The 20732-nt window shown below is 45.4% G+C and overlaps 1 protein-coding gene across 1 annotated transcript in view; it reads right to left on the bottom strand.

Annotated features, from left to right (window-relative positions):
• LOC116986664 (C4b-binding protein alpha chain-like) overlaps positions 1–20732 on the bottom strand; it is a 37301-nt gene that overhangs the window by 3206 nt on the left and 13363 nt on the right. Inside the window, exons 4-7 of the mRNA XM_033042237.1 lie at positions 20606–20679; positions 14560–14748; positions 11448–11633; positions 4993–5178 (exon numbers count right to left, since the gene is read on the bottom strand). Coding sequence (XP_032898128.1) covers positions 4993–5178; positions 11448–11633; positions 14560–14748; positions 20606–20679 — 635 coding nt within the window. The remainder of the gene's footprint in view (positions 1–4992; positions 5179–11447; positions 11634–14559; positions 14749–20605; positions 20680–20732) is intronic.

Below are 20732 nucleotides of genomic sequence, written 5' to 3'. Positions count from 1 at the left end.
TGGAGCGGCGTTTCCTGCCGGGACCAGCTAGAACCTCAGCTTCGGCCGCGGCACAGCACTGAAGCACCACCGCGAAGTGGGCGATGCCTTACGCGGGTCACCGTGCGGTAAGCTCTAGAGTGCTGAGACTGCCGACTCCAACATCGCGGAGCGTCCAGCTGCGGGTGGTGCTGGGTTTAAACACCACGGAGCCTGGGATCTTTCGCCGAGATCACCAGTGTTGGAGTTCCGACCAGCGCGGCCTGTGGACTTCGGGAGCCGGTCTCCGAGGAGGAAGCGGCCGTTCCAGACACTCCAAGCCGCTGAGAGTGTTCTCCCGACGCCGGAGCTCCATCATCCGGCTAGAGGGCCTGTAACATTGGGCCGCAGTCACGGCGACTGCGGAGGCCTCAATAGGCCCGACCATGGGTGAACAAGAGGAAGAGGACTTTGTTGCCTTCCCTCACAGTGGGAAGCATTGTGGGGGGATGTTTTTATGTTCAATGTTAAATTCTTGAATGCGTTTTATTTTTATTGGTGTGCTGCAAATGGCAACTCAAATTTCACTTCACCAATTGGTGTATGTGACAATAAATGTCCTTTGTCCTTGAGCTCCTCGAGCGAGCACCACCATTCAACGTGATCATGGCTGACCATCCATAATCAGTACTCTGTTCCTGCCTTCTCGCAATATCCCTCGACTCCACCATCTTTAAGAGCTCTATCTAACTCTCTCTTGAAAGCATCCAGAGAATTGGCCTCCACTGCCTTCCCAGACAGAATTCCACAGATTCACAACTTTTAGGGTGAAAAAGGTTTTTCCTCATCTCTGTTCTAATTGGCTTACCCCTTATTCTTAAACTGTGGCCCCTGGTTCTGGACTCCCCCAACATCAGGAACATGTTTCCTGCCTCTAGCGTGTCCAATCCCTTAATAATCTTATACGTTTCAATAAGATTTCTTATTGGGTTTATATATAAGGTTTCAATCATCCTTCTAAATTCCAGAGTATACAAGCCCAGCTGCTCCATTCTATCAACATATGATAGTCCCGCCATCCCGGGAATTAACCTCGTGAACCTACGCTGCACTCCCTCAATAGCAAGAAAGTCCTTCCTCAAATCTGGAGACCAAAACTGCACACAATACTCCAGGTGTGGTCTCACTAGGGCCCTGTACAACTGCAGAAGGACCTCTTTGCTCCTATACTCAACTCCTCTTGTAATGAAGGCCAATTAGCTTTCTTCACTGCCTGCTGTACGTGCATGTTTACTTTCAGTGACTGATGAATAGGGCCAGGATTTTGCCATAAATGCCAAGCACCTTTTCGTGCCTTTTTTGATGATTTCACCAAGATAATGCCTTTTTCATGATCGAGTGACTAAATCAGTTTTTTTTGCTAAAAGGTCATGCTATTTTCTCTAGTTGTACCGTGATTACAATGACGATTTCTATGTTAACATGTTGATATTAATAAGTTATTATTAACATGTTAACATAGTATAAGTTACAAGAATATTTCCACCACCGGAGTGAAACCGGGGGCGCCACCGTCGGTCATTCATTCGTTCGTGCCGCTAGTTCAAGATCTTCTCCAAAATCTATTTAAGAAAGTAATGCAGATGCTGGAAAAATCGAAGGTGGACATAAAATGCTGGAGAAACTCAGCAGGCGAGGCAGCATCTATGGAGAGAAGGAATAGGCGACGTTTTGGGTCAAGACCCTTCTTCAGACTGATGTGGGGGGGGGGGGGGGCGGAAAGGAAGGAAGAGGCAGAGACAGTAGGACTAGAAGGAGAGCTGGGAAGCGGGAGGGGGAGGGGGAAGACCAGGGCTATCTAAAATTATAGAAGTCAAACCGCTAGGGTGTAGAGTACCCAAGCGAAATACCCAAGCTTGTCTCCTCACTACATTTACTGCTGCCTCCGGTCGCAAATCTGAGTTTAAATGATCTGTGCAAGGCATTCATTGATGCTGGAATTCCACTGTGAAAATTGGAAAATAAATGTCTCAGAGATTTTTTAGAGTAATACACAGAGGAACATAGACCAAGCGAGTCATCATTACGGACAAATTATGTTGACAGCAACTTCAACATTGTTGTGCAGAAACTTAGAGATGAAGTTGCATGCAACAAAATATGGATCTCAATAGATTAGACAACCGATGCTGTGGGGAGATATGTCACCAATGTGGTCATCGGTAAACTGGACGCAGGTCAACCATCAAAGGAGCATTTGTTGACATCGGAAGTATTGGATAAGTCAAGCAGCTCAACTATTGCTCGGTTGTTTACATCTTCATTTGCTGTACTTTGGCTAGAAGGTACAAAACACGAGAATATTCTTCTGTTTGTGACTGATGCCGCTCCGAATATGAAAAAAGCTGCTCGTGCTCTTAAAGTTTCACTCCCCAAAATGTTGCATTTGACATGCTTAGCTCAAGGAGTTTATAGAATTGCCAAGCACATACAACTTGTTTCCAAATGTCGATCGCCTAGTTTACAATGTCAAGAAAATCTTCCTCAAAGCACCATCACGCATGCAGTTGTTCAAGGTAATGGCACCCGAGATTCCGCTACCTCTGCCCGTTTTGACGAGGTGGGGTATTTGGCTCTGCAGTACTCTACTATGCTGCAAATTTTGAAAAGGTAAAATAAATCTGCAACAGTTTTGAAGAAGAAGAATCTACTGCAGTCAGTGAAATCATGCAGAAAAAGTCCCTCCACCGCGATCTTGTGTTTATTGCTTCCAATTTTGCAAACTTCCCACAAGCTATCACTTCACTTGAGAAACATGGCGAAACATTAGTGAATAACTTGCAGGTTTTCAACAAAGTAACTGACTATATTCCTAAAGTTCCTGGCGATGTAGGTAAAGACATACAAGGAAAAGGTGAGTGATTTTAGTTAACAAAGACCCAGAAGAAATACAAATCATAGCTAAAGTTCTCAAAGGTGGTTGTTATGCAAAAGATATCGACATGAATATAGAGTCTGTAGCTTGTTTCGGGTATGCACCAATGACCTCAGCTGGGGTACATAGAAGTTTTTCACAACTGAAGCACATTCTGTCTGACAGACGGCACAGTTTAACACCAAATAATTTGATAAACATGCTAGTATGCAACCAGGCAACTTTGGTCGTTTAATGTAGAATACCTTTATATCATCATTTTTAACTATATTTTGGTGGTGGAAATACATGCCTTTTTATGCCAATAAATCCCCTTTTCCTGCCTTTTTTGTAATTTTATTATGCCTATTTGCCTGCCTATTTCAGAGGTTTTTAGCGCCTAAACATCTTGGCTTTAGTGATGAACAAGGACCTCCAGATCTCTTTGTACTTCCCCTTTTCCCAATTTGACACCATTCAGATAATAATCTGTCTTCCTGTTTTTGCCACCAAAGTGGATAACCTCACATTTATCCACATTAAACTGCATCTGCCCACTCACCCATCCTGTCCAAGTCACCCTGCATTCTCTTAGCATGTTCCTCACAGTTCACACTGCCACCCAGCTTTGTCATCTGCAAATTTGTTAATGTTACTTTGAATCCCTTCATCCAAATCATTGATGTATATTGTAAATAGCTGTGGTCCCAGCACCGAGCCTTGCGGTACCCCACTAGTCACTGCCTGCCATTCTGAAAGGGTCCCGTTAATCCCTACTCTTCGTTTCCAGTCTGCCAACTAATTTTCTATCATGTCAGTACCCCTACCCCCTATACCATGTGCCCTAATTTTTGCCCACTAATCTCATATGTGGGACCTTATCAAATGCTTTCTGAAGGTCCAGGTACACTACATCCACTGGCTCTCCCTTGTCCATTTTCCTAGTTACATCCTCAAAAAATTCCAGAAGATTAGTCAAGCAGGATTTCCCCTTCGTAAATCCATGCTGACTCCGACCGATCCTGTTACTGCTATCCAAATGTGCCGCTATTTCATCTTTTATAATGGACTCCAGCGTCTTCCCCACCACCGATGTCAGGCTAACTGATCTATAATTCCCCGTTTTCACTCTCCCGCCTTTCTTAAAAAGTGGGATAACATTAGCTACCCTCCAAACCACAGGAACTAATCCTGAATTTATAGAACATTGGAAAATGATCACCAATGCGTCCACGATTTCTAGAGCCACTTCCTTAAGTACCCTGGGATGCAGACCATCAGGCCCTGGGCCTTCAGTCCCATCAGTCTACCCAACACCATTTCCTGCCTAATGGGAATTTCCTTCAGTTCCTCCTTCACCCTAGGTCCTCTGGCCACTAGTACATCTGGGAGATTGTTGTGACTTCCCTAGTGAAGACAGATCCAAACTACCTGTTCAACCCGTCTGCCATTTCCTTGTTCCCCATAATAAATTCACCTGTTTCTGTCTTCAAGGTCTTAACTAATTTTGTCTTAACTATATATAAAGAAGCTTTTACTATCCTCCTTTATATTCTTGGCTAGCTTACCTTCATACGTCATCTTTTCTCCCCGTATTGCCTTTTTAGTTATCTTCTGTTGCTCTTTAAAATGTTCCCAATCCTCTGGCTTCCCGCTCAGCTTTGCTATGCCTCGTCTCTATTATTTCTATACTGTCCTCTACTTCCCTTATTAGCCACAGATGCCCCTTATTCCCCTTAGAATCTTCCTTCCTCTTTAGAAGAAAGATTGCTCACATTTCTAAATGAGATCCATGGTTGCAATTGTTTACAGACACATTGGAAAGTAAATATTGCTGATGTTGAAAGTCTAAAGTACAAACGGCATGTGTGGCGAGAGAAATAGTTCATGTTTCAGGTCCAAGATGTAGGCAGTTCCATGCCACAGGGATCGGTGCTGTGATCTCAGTGGTTAACGCATTGTATCAGTGAATGGCGGTGCTGGCCCGAAGGGGCCGAATGGCCCACTCCTGCACATATTGTCTATTGTACTCTTAAATCACAAAAGCTCAACTTTTAAAGAGTTTACAGGAGTTAATGCAGATGCAGTTCTAGCCTCTAGTGTAGGAATGGTTCACTCACCACGTTTGCAGGTGGGCGGTGAGGGAACAAATTTACCGTCCCCTCCACATTTAATGACACTCTCTCCATCCATCACATAACCATCTTGGCAGGCGAAGGTGATTTCATCATCGTTTCTATATACAGATTGAGATCCTTCTGTGATGTTGCGATGTTCAGAAAGCTTGGGCTTCGGGCATTGAATATCTGATTGAAGAACAAAGCATCTGTTTGTGCTCGTAATGGAAAGCTTTCAAAAGCATGCAGATACATTTACAACGCTAAAATACCCTGAACAAATGCATTTAAATTTTATATTCAAAACACTTGAATACACACAAACATTTGTTAAACTTACACGGTTCAAAAAAGCAGCACAATACACTTACAACCTCCCTCCATACAGCTATTAAAAACTATTTTTCAAAATCTTTCAGAGGGTAAAATAATTTAGTTATTGTATTTCTGAAATACTCCAAGCTCCCCCTTTGACACAATTGTTATTTACGTCTGTAGATTGGTTATTGCATGTGAACCAATCATAGTAGAAATAGCATCACTAACCCCACCTTACTGTATGCTTCATACTAACACCCACTTGCTATACTGGTCAGTCTGGGAAGCGGTAACGATGAACTAACAATCCGCTATACCGCTATACTATGGGTACCGATTAAAAATGATCTTGAACTCCAGATTGTACAGTTTGCATATTTACATGGTGTCAGAAGTGTCATAAGCACGTAAAGTGGACGTCTCTAGTCAAGGTCTCATTATTCCTGAATCTCAAGATCAGCTCGACTCTGCCCACTAGGACGATCCAATTAACACATGAGGAGTTAACTGTGCATTCACTGTTCACTTTAGCTCTTCGGGCCAAAGGAACCAGGGGATATGGGGAAAAGCAGGAAGGGCGTACTGATTTTAGATGATCAGCTATGGCAGTACTGGCCTGAAGGACAGAATGGCCTACTCCTGCACGTATTTTTGCTATTTTGCTCCATTCAGACAAAACAAAATGTAAAAAGCCGAAAGCCGCACAGTTCAGTACGGGAACAGGCCCCTCAGCCCACAATAGTCATACAGCATGAAAAAATGTCCTTTGGCGCAACGCCCATGCTTACCAAGATGCCCCATCTACGCTCGTCCCGCCTGCCCATTCTTGGTCCATATCTCTCTAAACCTTTCCCATCCATGTACCTAACCAAATGTCTTTTAAATGAAGCAATGATGCCAAGACCAACTTTTATCTGCCTGCAATTAATCCATGTCATACATGTATAATCCATGTGCCTATCAGAGTCCCTTAAACACCATGATTGCATCTGCCTCCACTGCCACCCCAGCAGCACACCCCCCCCCCCCACACACCGCCAACAGCACTCCCCCCCCTGCCAGCAGCACCCCCCCCCACAGCAAACACCCCCCGACACACCGCCAACACACACCCCCCCCCCACACACCGCCAACAGCACTCCCCCCTCGCCACCAGCAGCACACGCCCCCCCGCCAAACACTATCCCCAAGCAGCACCCCCCACACACGCCACCCCCAGCAGCACGCACCACCTCTGTGCAAAACAAACTGGCTCCACTGGAAGAGAGAAGGTGGGAGACAGTGAGAACGGGAGGGAAGCATGGATTGCCAACGTCCCCGGGTGTTGTACTTCTTGTGAACAGGTTCACCCACTTAGAATCTGTCGGGACAGAAGAGGTGTTTACACTGGACGGCGGACTGGCTTGTGATGCGAATAGGGCTGTTGAGCCAAAACCAAAAAGGCCTAAGGCAGGCAATGCCATTGTAGTGGGAGACTCCATTGTGAGAGGTACGGACAGGGGTTTCTGCGGCAACAGACGGGATGCGAGGATGGTGTGCTGCCTTCCTGGTGCCAGGATCCAGGATGTCACGGACAGAGTGCAGAAAATCCTCAAGGGCGAAGGTGAACATCCGGAAGTGGTAGTGCATGTCGGCACAAACGATGTCGGAAAGAAGGGGATGAATATTCTGCAACGTGACTTTAGAGAGCTCGGAAAAATGCTGAAAAGCAGGACCTCCAGGGTTGTTATCTCCGGTTTGCTTCCAGTTCCTCGTGCTGGCGAGAGCAGGAACAGGGAGATACGGGACCTGAACGTGTGGCTGAGGAACTGGTGCACGGGGCAGGGATTTAGATTCTTAGATCGCTGGGATCTGTTTTGGGGTAAGGGGGAACTGTACAAAAGGGACGGATTGCATCTTAACAGGTGTGGGACCAGCATTCTGGCAGGCAGGTTTGCCACTGCTACACGGGTGGTTTTAAACTGAATTAGGGGGGTGGGGTGTCGAATGGGATAGTGGAGGATGGAGTTAAAGGGAAAGGGTTTCTTAAATGTGTGAGCGTAGAGACAGAGGGGTGTAAAATGAGGGTAGAAGCAATAGGTAGCAAGGTGAAAAGTAAAAGTGGCAGGCAGACAAAACCAGGGCAAAAATCAGAAAGGGCCACTTTTCAACTTAATTGTATAAGGGGTAAGAGTGTTGTAAAAACAAGCCTGAATGCTTTGTGTCTTAATGCAAGGAGCATTCATAATAAGGTGGATGAGTTGAATGTGCAGATAGCTATTAATGACTATGATATAGTTGGGATCACGGAGACATGGCTCCAGGGTGACCAAGGCTGGGAGCTGAACATCCAGGGATATTCAATATTCAGGAGGGATAGAGAGAAGGGAAAAGGAGGTGGGGTAGCGTTGCTGATTAGAGAGGAGATTAACGCAATGGAAAGGAAGGACATTAGTTTGGAGGATGTGGAACCGGTATGGGTAGAGCTGCGAAACACTAAGGGGCAGAAAACGCTGGTGGGTGTTGTGTACAGGCCACCTAACAGTAGTAGTGAAGTTGGAGATGGTATCAAACAGGAAATTAGAAATGCGTGCGACAAAGGCAAAACCGTTATAATGGGTTACTTCAATCTACATATAGATTGGGTGAATCAAATTGGCAGGGGTGCTGAGGAAGAGGATTTCTTGGAATGTATGCAGGATAGTTATCTAAATCAACATGTAGAGGAACCAACGAGAGAGCATGCTATTTTAGACTGGGTATTGAGTAATGAGGAAGGGTTAGTTAGCAGTCTTGTTGTAAGTGCCCCCTTGGGCAAGAGTGACCATAATATGGTTGGGTTCTTCATTAGGATGGAGAGTGACATTGTTAATTCAGAAACAATGGTTCTGAACTTAAAGAAAGGTAACTTTGAGGGTATGAGACGTGAATTGGCCAAGATTCTGGCAATTAATTCTAAAAGGGTTGACGGTGGATATGCAATGGAAGACATTTAAAGACTGCATGGATGAACTACAAAAATTGTTCATCCCAGTTTAGCAAAAGAATAAATCAGGGAAGGTAGTGCATCCGTGGATAACAAGGGAAATCAGGGATAGTATCAAAGCGAAGGATGATGCGTACAAATTAGCCATAAAAAGCAGCATACCGGAGGACTGGGAGAAATTCAGAGACCAGCAGAGGAGGACAAAGGGCTTAATTAGGAAAGGAAAAATAGATTATGAAAGAAAACTGGCAGGGAACATAAAAACTGACTGCAAAAGTTTTTATAGATATGTGAAAAGAAAGAGATTAGTTAAAACAAATGTAGGTCCCTTGCAGTCAGAAACAGGTGAGTTGATCATGGGGAACAAGGATATGGCGGACCAATTGAATAACTACTTTGGTTCCGTCTTCACTAAGGAAGACATAAATAATCTGCCGGAAATAGCAGGGGACCGCGGGTCAAAGGAGTTGGAGGAATTGAGTGAAATCCAGGTTAGCCGGGAAGTGGTGTTGGGTAAATTGAATGGATTAAAGGCCGATAAATCCCCAGGGCGATAGGCTGCATCCCAGAGTACTTAAGGAAGTAGCTCCAGAAATAGTGGATGCATTAGTAATAATCTTTCAAAACTCTTTAGATTCTGGAGTAGTTCCTGAGGATTGGCGGGTAGCAAACGTAACCCCACTTTTTAAGAAGGGAGGGAGAGAGAAAACGGGGAATTACAGACCAGTTAGTCTAACATCGGTAGTGGGGAAACTGCTAGAGTCCGTTATTAAAGATGGGATAGCAGCACATTTGGAAAGTGGTGAAATCATTGGACAAAGTCAGCATGGATTTACAAAAGGTAAATCATGTCTGACGAATCTTATAGAATTTTTCGAGGATGTAACTAGTAGCGTGGATAGGGGAGAACCAGTGGATGTGGTGTATCTGGACTTCCAGAAGGCTTTCGACAAGGTCCCACATAAGAGATTAGTATACAAACTTAAAGCACACGGCATTGGGGGTTCAGTATTGATGTGGATAGAGAACTGGCTGGCAAACAGGAAGCAAAGAGTAGGAGTAAACGGGTCCTTTTCACAATGGCAGGCAGTGACTAGTGGGGTACCGCAAGGCTCAGTGCTGGGACCCCAGCTATTTACAATATATATTAATGATCTGGATGAGGGAATTGAAGGCAATATCTCCAAGTTTGCGGATGACACTAAGCTGGGGGGCAGTGTTAGCTGTGAGGAGGATGCTAGGAGACTGCAAGGTGACTTGGATAGGCTGGGTGAGTGGGCAAATGTTTGGCAGATGCAGTATAATGTGGATAAATGTGAGGTTATCCATTTTGGTGGCAAAAACAGGAAAGCAGACTATTATCTAAATGGTGGCCGACTAGGAAAAGGGGAGATGCAGCGAGACCTGGGTGTCATGGTACACCAGTCATTGAAAGTGGGCATGCAGGTGCAGCAGGCAGTGAAGAAAGCGAATGGTATGTTAGCTTTCATAGCAAAAGGATTTGAGTATAGGAGCAGGGAGGTTCTACTGCAGTTGTACAGGGTCTTGGTGAGACCACACCTGGAGTATTGCGTACAGTTTTGGTCTCCAAATCTGAGGAAGGACATTATTGCCATAGAGGGAGTGCAGAGAAGGTTCACCAGACTGATTCCTGCGATGTCAGGACTGTCTTATGAAGAAAGACTGGATAGACTTGGTTTATACTCTCTAGAATTTAGGAGATTGAGAGGGGATGTTATAGAAACTTATAAAATTCTTAAGGGTTGGACAGGCTAGATGCAGGAAGATTGCTCCCGATGTTGGGGAAGTCCAGGACAAGGGGTCACAGCTTAAGGATAAGGGGGAAATCCTTTAAAACCGAGATGAGAAGAACTTTTTTCACACAGAGAGTGGTGAATCTCTGGAACTCTCTGCCACAGAGGGTAGTCGAGGCCAGTTCATTGGCTATATTTAAGAGGGAGTTAGATGTGGCCCTTGTGGCTAAGGGGATCAGAGGGTATGGAGAGAAGGCAGGTACGGGATACTGAGTTGGATGATCAGCCATGATCATATTGAATGGCGGTGCAGGCTCGAAGGGCCGAATGGCCTACTCCTGCACCTAATTTCTATGTTTCTATCTCCTTTAAACTTGGCTATCCCCAGCTTGAAAGCTGTAGCATTTTCCACTCCTGGGATAAAGGTTCTGACTGACCGTCTGTCGTCCCTATTCCTCAATTTTATATTCTTTAATCGGGTCTCCCCATAACCACTGGCATTTCAGAGAGAGCAATCCAAGGTTGCCCGCTCCATAAATGAGGCAACATTCTTATAACCCTCTCTACACCCATTCCAAAGCCTCCACATCCTTCCTACAATTATGCAATAAGGCTGCATTATGACTTCCTTGCACGCAGTACCCTGACCGAGGAGAGCAAGCATACCACATGCCTTCTTTACCAGTTTCTACTTGTGCTGCCACTTTCAGGGAGTTATGGACCTGGACTCCAAGATCCCTCTACTCATCGACAGTCTAAGAGTCTTGCTATTAATTGTTCTGCCATAATGCAACACCTCACACTATAGTTGATTTACATCCCACTGTATACTTTGACAGCCTTCCTCACAATCTGCAACTCCAGTAATTTGTGTATCATCTGCAAACTTACTAACCAACTCATCTACTTTTATGTAAAAGGAGAGACAAGTCTGAAGAAGGGTCTCGACCTGAAACGTTGCCTTTTTCCTTCGCTCCATAGATGATGCCTCACCCGCTGAGTTTCTTCAGCATTTTTGTCCACCTTACATTTATGGAGAAGTCATTTATATGCATCACAATCAAATACAGGTCCCGGCAGAACTCCACAGACCTCCAGCCTGAATATCGCAGAACCCTCAGTCGTCCATCAGTAGGCATTTCCGAATCTTGAATAGCACCCTGAAACATTGACTATTTCTCTCTCCATACATGCATTACAGATTTCTAACACTGCATTCCCCCCCCCCACCACTTTTTTTTAAACGCATCCATAAACCATGACAGTGATGGATGTTATTTGGTGACATGACCAGTATTTGTTTCACAATAGAAAGCATTTCTAGGTGTGAAGGAGTAAACCATGTAAACACAATGTTTATTCGGAATTGCCCACCAGTGCAGATCCAACTCCACCCTGTAGTGTAGGATTGGTCCACTCACCTGATTGGCAGGTGGGCGGTGGGGGTACAAAGTCATTATTCTCGCTACATTTAATGACGCGCTTTCCCTTCATCACATAACCTTCGTCACAGCGGAAGGTGATTTCATGACCGTACACATATACATCAGCAAATCCTCCTATCATGCGGCCATGTGCAGGAATCTTGGGATACGGACATTTTACATCTGATAAGGGAACAAACATTTGTTATACTGAGCATCTTAAAGCATTCAAATGCATGCAGACCCATTTATGACATTAAAATAAAGAGAATAGAAAGATATTTTTTTTAAATTAATTTTGGTCAAAATACTTAAATGTACATAAATATTTAGATAAACTAGAACAGTTCAAAGGGCAGCAAATGATATTTTCCAAGTCCCAACTGCAGGTGCTGACTGGGTACAACTAATGTGAAACGTTATGGTCGGTCTGGTCTCTCTCTACACCTTTCACAGGTCAACCATGTAAAACTGGGTGAGGAGGAATGGTTTCATTTTCCCCACGTTGCCACATGACCGGAAGGCAGAACATCAACACATCACACGTCTGAAAATTATTTATTTCCACCGATGCCTGATCGGCTGGGTGTTCCCAGCATTTTGTTTCACGTTTCCAGCATTTGCAGCTCATATTTCTGGTGGGCAGCAGATCATAAGCCAACCACAACTACACGAAAGATTGTAAAAAGCGGGGAACACTGCCAGTCCGCCACAGGTACTACCCTCCCCATCGAAGGGATCGACAAGAGTCGCTGCCTCAATCCCACGCTATCAATGCCAGCCAGTCATTGCTGTCTGACATGAAGAATATTTCTACCACTTGGCATTCACGTCTGATATCTAGCGTGTTATTTTGCTTTAGAATCACTTATTCTTAACTGCATTCAGCCGAAATCCATTGTCAATTGCCCTGCTTCCACCATTTCTCTCACCCCCAACTCTTTCTCCACTAGCCAGTTTATCTTTAAGTCTTTCCAATTCTGATGAAGCCATCAACCTGAAATGCTGACGTTCCCTCCGATGCCTTGCTGAGCATTTGGGTATTTTCTGTTTTTACCTCAGAGAGATTGCCATCTTTAACAGTATTTCTACCCCTACAACCCAAGAATAAGAGCTAGGCCATTTAGAACTGAGATAAGGTAAAACTTTTTCACACAGTTGTGAATTTGTGGGATTCTCTGCCTGGGGAGGCCTATTCACTGGATGCATTCAAAAGAGAGTTAGAGCTCTTAGGGTTAGCAGAATCAAGGGATATGGAAAGAAAACAGGAACGGGGTACTGATTGTAGATGATCAGTCATGATCACATTGAATGGTGCTCCTACACTTACTGTCTATGTATCTATGTAACCAACAAGCTAGTAAACCTACAACCTCCAACTAGGCTCTGAACTATAGACAGGGGCATAATGTTTGATATCACATTATTATTGCTTGCGTGTGTGAGATATATATATATATATCATAGAAACATAGAAAATAGGTGCAGGAGTAGGCCATTCGGCCCTTCGAGCCTGCACCGCCATTCAATATGATCATGGCTGATCATCCAACTCAGTATCCTGTACCTGCCTTCTCTCCATACCCCCTGATCCCATTAGCCACAAGGGCCACATCTAACTCCCTCTTAAATATAGCCAATAAACTGGCCTCAACTACCTTCTGCGGGAGAGAATTCCACAGATTCACCACTCTCTGTGTGAAAAAGGTTTTCCTCATCTCGGTCCAAAAAGATTTCCCCCTTCTCCTTAAACTGCGACCCCTTGTTCTGGACTTCCCCAACATCGGGAACAATCTTCCTGCATCTAGCCTGTCCAACCCCCTAAGTATTCTGTGAGTTTCTATAAGAACCCCCCTCAACCTTCTAAATCCTAGCGAGTACAAACCGAGTCTATCCAGTCTTTCTTCATATGAAAGTCCTGACATTCCAGGAATCAGTCTGGGACTCATATCCTGTGAGTTACTCCAGTATTCTGTATGTATATTTACACACAGACACACACACACACACATATACACACACACACATAAACATACACTATAATTTTGAAGATAGACACAAAATGCTGTAGTCACTCAGCAGAACAAGCAGCATTTCTGGACAGAAAGAATGAGTGACATTTTGGGTCGAGAGCCTTCAGGCCGAGTCAGGGGAGAGGGAGTCAGATATTGAAGGGTAAGTTGTGAAAACGAGATATTAAAGGAGACATGAATGTCGACTTCTCCAATTTCAAGTGATCCTTGTTTTCCCTCTCCATCCCAGTCCCCCCTGACCAGTCTGACTGTCTTCCTAATTAAATGTTATCTTGATTTGCTTTGTTGTCACCTTCCCCTGGCTAAATATGATCTATTCTACATTTTCCGTGATCTCAGTCCCCTTTGATGGCTCGTTTTTACCCCTTACCCTTCCATATCTCCGTGCCTCCCACTCCCCTGACTCTCAGTCTGAAGTAGGGTCTCGATCCGAATGACCACCCATTCCTTCTATCCAGTGATGCTGCCTGACCCGCTATGTTACTCCTGCATTTTGTGTCTATCTTCAGCGTAAATCAGCAAATGCAGTTCCTTCCTAAAATATTTATTTTGTTGTTTACTATGGGTTTTACAAAGTACTATGATTACATGTTTTTTGTGCTGCTGCAGGTAAGAATTTCATCGTTCTGTTTCGGAACATACAACACTCTCGACTCTGATTTATTTAAAAATAAAAACAAATAGTAGTTTGGGGAAAGACTTGTTTTGAGGGAAGTTAGATTTACAAGAACTAAAAAAGGAAGAATATTGTTATAAGATGTAAAGAAACGTACACATTTCACACATTATAAAACCATTAAACACGTGTTTTAACTAGCACTTATAACACATTTAATATTTCAAGTTCACACTTCTGCACAGTCAGCTCTGTTAATAAAATTGTATGATGGTTTTCAGTCTTTCCCAGTCCATGACATTGTCCCTTCTCCACAGATGCTGCCCGATCCACTGAGTTCCTCCAGCACTTCTTGTTTTTAATGAAATAAGAGTCTGACTATGTGCAGAAGTGTGAACTTGAAATATTAAATGTGTTACAAGTGCTAATTAAAGCACACTTTGCTTCAGGACAAACGTACCTTTGCACTCCGGAGCCGCTCCACTCCACTGTCCAGTAGAGTCACAAGTGATGGAGCTTGGACCAATCAATGAATAGCTATCATTGCATGAAAACTCAGCCACCATTCCATAACCCCAGAAATCTTCCCCACTTGGTTTGTGTGGCGACTTCCCATTTTCAATCTCTGGAAGTTTAGAGCACTTAACAGCTGGCAAGAGAAGCATTTTCATTAATATCCACAATTGATCAGCATTAACTTCATGATTAAAATCTGCATCAGCTTACTGACAGTTTATGGCAGAGCAGTCCATAAAACCCAGTCAATTTCAGATTCAGATTCAAACGTTATTGTCCTTGTGCAATGTACAGTACAGAGACAACGAAATGCAGTTAGTTAGCATCTCCCTAGAAGAGCGACATAGAATATGAGCAATAAATAAATATATTTACGTGCATACAGTCATAGTAGTGCAATTATTATTTTTTTCCTGGTGGGAGGAATGTCCGGGGAGGAGTGATTGGCAGTCACCGAGGTACAGTGTAACAGCCGCAGGGAAGAAGCTGTTCCTGGACCTGCTGGTCCGGCAGCGGAGAGACCTGTAGCACCTCCCGGATGGTAGGAGGGTAAACAGTCTGTGGTTGGGGTGAGAGCAGTCCTTGGCGATGCTGAGCGCCCTTCGCAGACAACGCTTGCTTTGGACAGACTCAATAGAGGGGAGTGAGGAACCGGTGATGCGTTGGGCAGTTTTCACCACCCTCTGCAGTGCTTTCCGGTCGGAGACAGAGCAGTTGCCATACCATACTGTGATACAGTTGGTAAGGATGCTCTCGATGGTACAGCGGTAGAAGTTCACCAGAATCTGAGGGGACAGATGGACCTTCTTTAGTCTCCTCAGGAAGAAGAGACGCTGGTGAGCCTTCTTGACCAGAGTTGAGGTATTGTGGGTCCAAGAGTGGTCATCGGAGATGTTGACCCCCAGGAACCTGAAGCTGGAAACACGTTCCACCTCCGTCCCGTTGATGTGGATGGGGGTGTGCGTGCCGCCCCTAGACTTCCTGAAGTCTACAATGAGCTCCTTGGTCTTCTTGGAGTTAAGGGCCAGGTTGTTGTCAGCGCACCATGCTGCTAGGAGCTGGACCTCCTCCCTATAGGCCGACTCATCGTTGTTGCTGATGAGGCCAATCACCTGTATCATCTGCATACTTGATGATGGTGTTAGTACCATGTACAGGTGTGCAGTCATAGGTGAAGAGGGAGTAGAGGAGGGGGCTCAGCACACAGCCCTGTGGAACGCCAGTGTTCAGGGTGAGGGTTGAAGAGGTGTGCTTGTCTAACCTAACAGACTGGGGTCTGTTGGTTAGAAAGTCCAGTATCCAGTTGCAGAGGGAGGGGTCGATGCCCAGGATACCGAGTTTGGTGATCAGTTTAAAGGGTATAATGGTGTTGAATGCTGAGCTGTAATCAATGAACAGCATTCTTAAGTAAGTGTCTCTGTTGTCGAGGTGGGAGAGGGCGGAGTCATGTGCCGTTGAGATGGCAACCTCTGTACTCCTGTTCTTGCGGTAGGCAAATTGATAGGGATCCAATGTGGGGGGTAGGCAGCTTTTGAGGTGTGCCAGGACCAGCCTCTCGAAGCACTTGGTGATGATGGGAGTAAGTGCAACTGGGCGGAAGTCGTTGAGGCTTGCCGCAGTGGAGTGTTTTGGCACCGGCACGATGGAGGTGGTTTTAAGGCACGTGGGGACAACTGCTTGGGCAAGTGACAGGTTGAAGATGTCAGTCCAGACGTCTGTCAGCTGCGCAGCACAGGCCCTGAGCACGTGCCCGGGGATGCCGTCAGGGCCAACAGCTTTACGTGCATTAATCCTACTCAGTGCCACGTACACGTCGTAGGGGGCGAGTGTGAGGGGCTGGTGATTAGCAAGGGAGCACAGCCTTGATGGCTGTCTCTAGATTGTCCCTGTCGAAGCGGCCATAGAAGTAGTTAAGCTCCCCAAGGAAGGAGGCGTCGCTGGATGTGGGGGGTGGTGTTGGTGGGTCTATAGTCCGTGATGGCCTGGATGCCTTGCCACATGCGTCGGGGGTCGGAGTTGTTGTTGAAGTGCTCCTCAATCCTTAGCTTATGGCAGTGCTTGGCCTTCTTGATGCCCCTCTTCAGGTTAGCCCTGGATGAACTGTAGGCTCGAGCATCGCCTGACCTGAAAGCGGTGTCCCGTGCTTTCAGCAGTAGCCTGATCTTGCTGTTCATCCATGGCTTCTGATTCGGGAATATGGTCACCCGTTTGATGGTGGTGAAACTGTTGATGGTGGAGTTTATAAAGTCCAGAACAGAGGATGTGTAGGAATCAATGTCCGTTTGGGAGTCAAGGGTGGCCTGGGCTGCAAACGCCTTCCAGTCAGTGTTTCCAAAACACAGCTGAAGTGTGGAGTCCGCCTCCTCTGACCAGACTTTAACTGTCCTCACAGTGGGTTTAACCCGCCTGATGAGTTGGGAGTACTTTGGGAGCAGGAACAATGAGAGGTGATCAGCCTGAAGAAAGGTCTCGACCCAAAACGTCATCCAATCCTTCTTTCCAGAAATGCTGCCCATCCAGCTGAGCTCCTCCAGCATTTTGTGTCTATCTTCGATTTAAACCAGCATCTGCAATTCTTTCCTACACAACCTCCTCCTCCCCTCTGCACATGAAACCAGTGTTGACCAAGTCAAATCACCTATCACCAACCAGGAACTCAATGACTGAAACCAAGATCCAGGGATAGGCAGAGGGGGCCTTTGGATAGAAAAGTGAAAAGGGACCCACCAATATCCAGTGTCCCACCCCTAATCTACAAAGATGCATTGAAAGCAAGCCAGTGCCTGACGGCATGGGAAGCAGCTGGAAGGGAATGCAGAATCATCTAACGATTTGTTCTTCCAACTCAACACTCAAGGAGTTTCAAAGCCCACAGTCCAACAGAACCCAGAAAAGAATTTGGGCAGCATGGTGGCGCAGTGGTAGAGCTGTTGCCTCACAGCGCCAGAAACCCGGTTTGATCCTGTCTGTGGGTGCTGTCTGTACGGAGTTTGCACGTTCTCCCAGTGACTGCCGTAGGTTTTCCTCAGGATCTCCGGATTCCTCCCACACTCCAAAGCCCGATATGCAATGTCAATTACACTCAAACTGCAGAAAGCAATAAAAGGCCATTTAAGACTCCTCTGCCCACATATGATCCGTACCCCATTCCCTGCGTATAAAACCGACTGTACAAAAGCTTTTTAAACATCACTATTGTATCTGCCTCCACCACCACCCCGTCAACATGACCCAGGCCCCCGTCATTCCGAGTAAAACAAAATCTTGCCCCGCAAATCTCCCTTAAACTTCGCCCCTCACCCTAAAACTATGCCCTCTAGTCTTTGACATTTCACACAAGTTATAGTAGAATTAGGCCATTCAGCCCATCAAATCTATTCCACCATTCAATCATGGCTGATCTCTGCTACCTAATCCCATTTTCCTGCCTTCTCCCCATAACCCATGACACCGTTCTAATCAAGAACTTATCTATCTCTGCCGTAAAAATTTCCACCGATTGGCCTCCACAGCCCTTTGTGGCACTGAGTTTCACAGATTAACTACTCTCTGACTAAAGAAGTTTCTCATCTCCTTTTTAAAAGAGCACCCTGAACAAAGGGGACTATGAAGGCACGAGAGGGGAGCTGGCCAAGGTAGACTGGAAAGGGATCCTAGCAGGAATGTCGGTGGAACAGCAACGGCCGGAATTTATCGGCATAATCCGGAAGACGCAGGATCATTTCATTCCAAAAAGGATGAAAGATTCTAAGGGGAGTAGAAGGCAACCGTGGCTGACAAGAGAAGTTAGGGATAGAATTAAACGAAAAGAAAAGATGTATAACACAGCAAAGAGTAGCCGGAAGCCAGAGGATTGGGAAACTTTCATAGGACAACAGAAGGAAACAAAACGGGCAATACGGGCTGAAAAGATGAAGTACGAAGGGAAGCTGGACAGGAATATAAAGAAGGACAGTAAAAGCTTCTTTAGATATATTAAGGAAAAAAGCGTAGCAAAGTCAAATGTGGGTCCTTTGAAGGCAGACACGGGTGAAATTATTATGAGCAAGGAAATGGCAGAAGAGTTGGATAGGTACTTCGGATCGGTCTTCACTAAGGAAGACACAAACAATCTCCAAGATGTAATGGAGGACAGAGGATCTAAGGGGGTAGAGGAACTGAAAGAATTTTTCATTAGGCAAGAAATAGTATTGGGTAGGCTAATGGGACTGAAGGATGATAAATCCCCTGGGCCTGATGGTCTGCATCCCAGGGTCCTCAAGGAGGTGGCTCTAGAAATAGTGGACGCATTGGTGATCATTTTCCAATGTTCAATAGATTCAGGATCAGTTCCTGTGGATTGGAGGATAGCTAATGTTATCCCACTTTTCAAGAAAGGAGCGAGAGAGAAAATGGGGAATTACAGACCAGTTAGCCTGACTTCGGTGGTGGGACAGATGCTGGAGTCAATTATTAAAGAGGTAATAATGGGGCATTTGGATAGCAGTAAAAGGATTAGTCCAAGTCAACATGGATTTATGAAAGGGAAATCCTGCTTGACTAATCTTCTGGAATTTTTTGAGGATGTGACAAATAAAATGGATGAAGGGGTGCCAGTGGATGTAGTGGATCTAGACTTTCAGAAAGCCTTTGATAAGGTCCCACACAGGAGACTGGTGACTAAAATTAGAGCTCATGGTATTGGGTGTAGGGTGTTGACATGGATAGAAAATTGGTTGGCAGACTGGAAGCAAGGAGTAGGAGTGAACGGGTCCTTTTCAGAATGGCAGGCAGTGGCGAGTGGAGTGCCGCAAGGCTCGCTGTTGGGGCAGCAACTGTTTACCATATATATTAATGATTTGGAAGAGGGAATTAGGAGCAACACTAGTAAGTTTGCGGATGACACAAAGCTGGGTGAGCTGTGAAGAGGATGTTAGGAGGTTGCAGGGTGACCTGGACAGGTTGAGTGAGTGGGCAGATGCGTGGCAAATGCAGTATAATATAGATAAATGTGAGGTTATCCACTTTGGCGGCAAAAACAAGGGGGCAGATTATTATCTCGATGGGGTTAGGTTAGGTAAGGGGGAGGTGCAGCGAGACCTGGGCGTCCTTGTACACCGGTCACTGAAAGTTGGCTTACAGGTACAGCAGGCAGTGAAGAAAGCTAATGGAATGTTGGCCTTCATAACAGGAGGATTCCAGTATAGGAGTAAAGAGGTTCTTCTGCAGATGTATAGGGCTCTGGTGAGACCACATCTGGAGTATTGTGTACAGTTTTGGTCTCCTAATTTGAGGAAGGACATCCTTGTGATTGAGGCAGTGCAGTTTAGGTTCACGAGATTGATCTCTGGGATGGCGGGACTGTCATATGAGGAAAGATTGAAAAGACTAGGCTTGTATTCACTGGAGTTTAGAAGGATGAGGGGGTATCTTATAGAAACATAAAAATTATAAAAGGACTGGACAAGCTAGATGCAGGAAAAATGTTCCCAATGTTGGGCGAGTCCACAACCGGGGGCCACAGTCTTAGAATAAAGGGGAGGTCATTTAAGACTGAGGTGAGAAAAAACTTTTTCAACCAGAGAGTTGCGAATTTATGGAATTCTCTGCCACAGAGGGCAGTGGAGGCCAAGTCACTGGATGGATTTAAGAGAGAGTTAGATAGAGCTCTAGGGGCTAGTGGAGTCAAGTGATATGGGGAGAAGGCAGGCACGGGTTATTGATAGGGTACGATCAGCCATGATCACAATGAATGGTGGTGCTGGTTCAAAGGGCCAAATGGCCTCCTCCTGCACCTATTTTCTATGTTTATGTTAATCCGGAGGCCATGACCTCTGGTCCTAGACTACCAGTGGGGAAAAGGGTCTGAATATCTACCCTAAAGGAGAATCTGTACTGAGCAGAACGTGAGCAACTAAGGCAGCCGGTAACAGAATAATGAGCACTCCAGAGACAATCCAAAAGAGGGAATGAAAGCCGTCATAACAGAAAGACAGCAAAAAGTGCCTTACCATCACATGTTGGGACCTGGCCACTCCACCCTTCAACCTCACAATTTCGAGTGGCCCTCCCCACCATGCGGTATCTAAAAAGGCAACAAAGAAAGCATTCATATCACAGCAACCTTAAAGACATCCA

The sequence above is a fragment of the Amblyraja radiata genome, chromosome 24 (genome assembly GCF_010909765.2).
Source record: "Amblyraja radiata isolate CabotCenter1 chromosome 24, sAmbRad1.1.pri, whole genome shotgun sequence".
In the NCBI taxonomy this organism is placed as follows: domain Eukaryota; kingdom Metazoa; phylum Chordata; class Chondrichthyes; order Rajiformes; family Rajidae; genus Amblyraja; species Amblyraja radiata.
The sequence above is the reverse complement of the archived record's forward strand: the minus strand, read 5'-3'. Positions and strand labels throughout refer to the sequence as shown.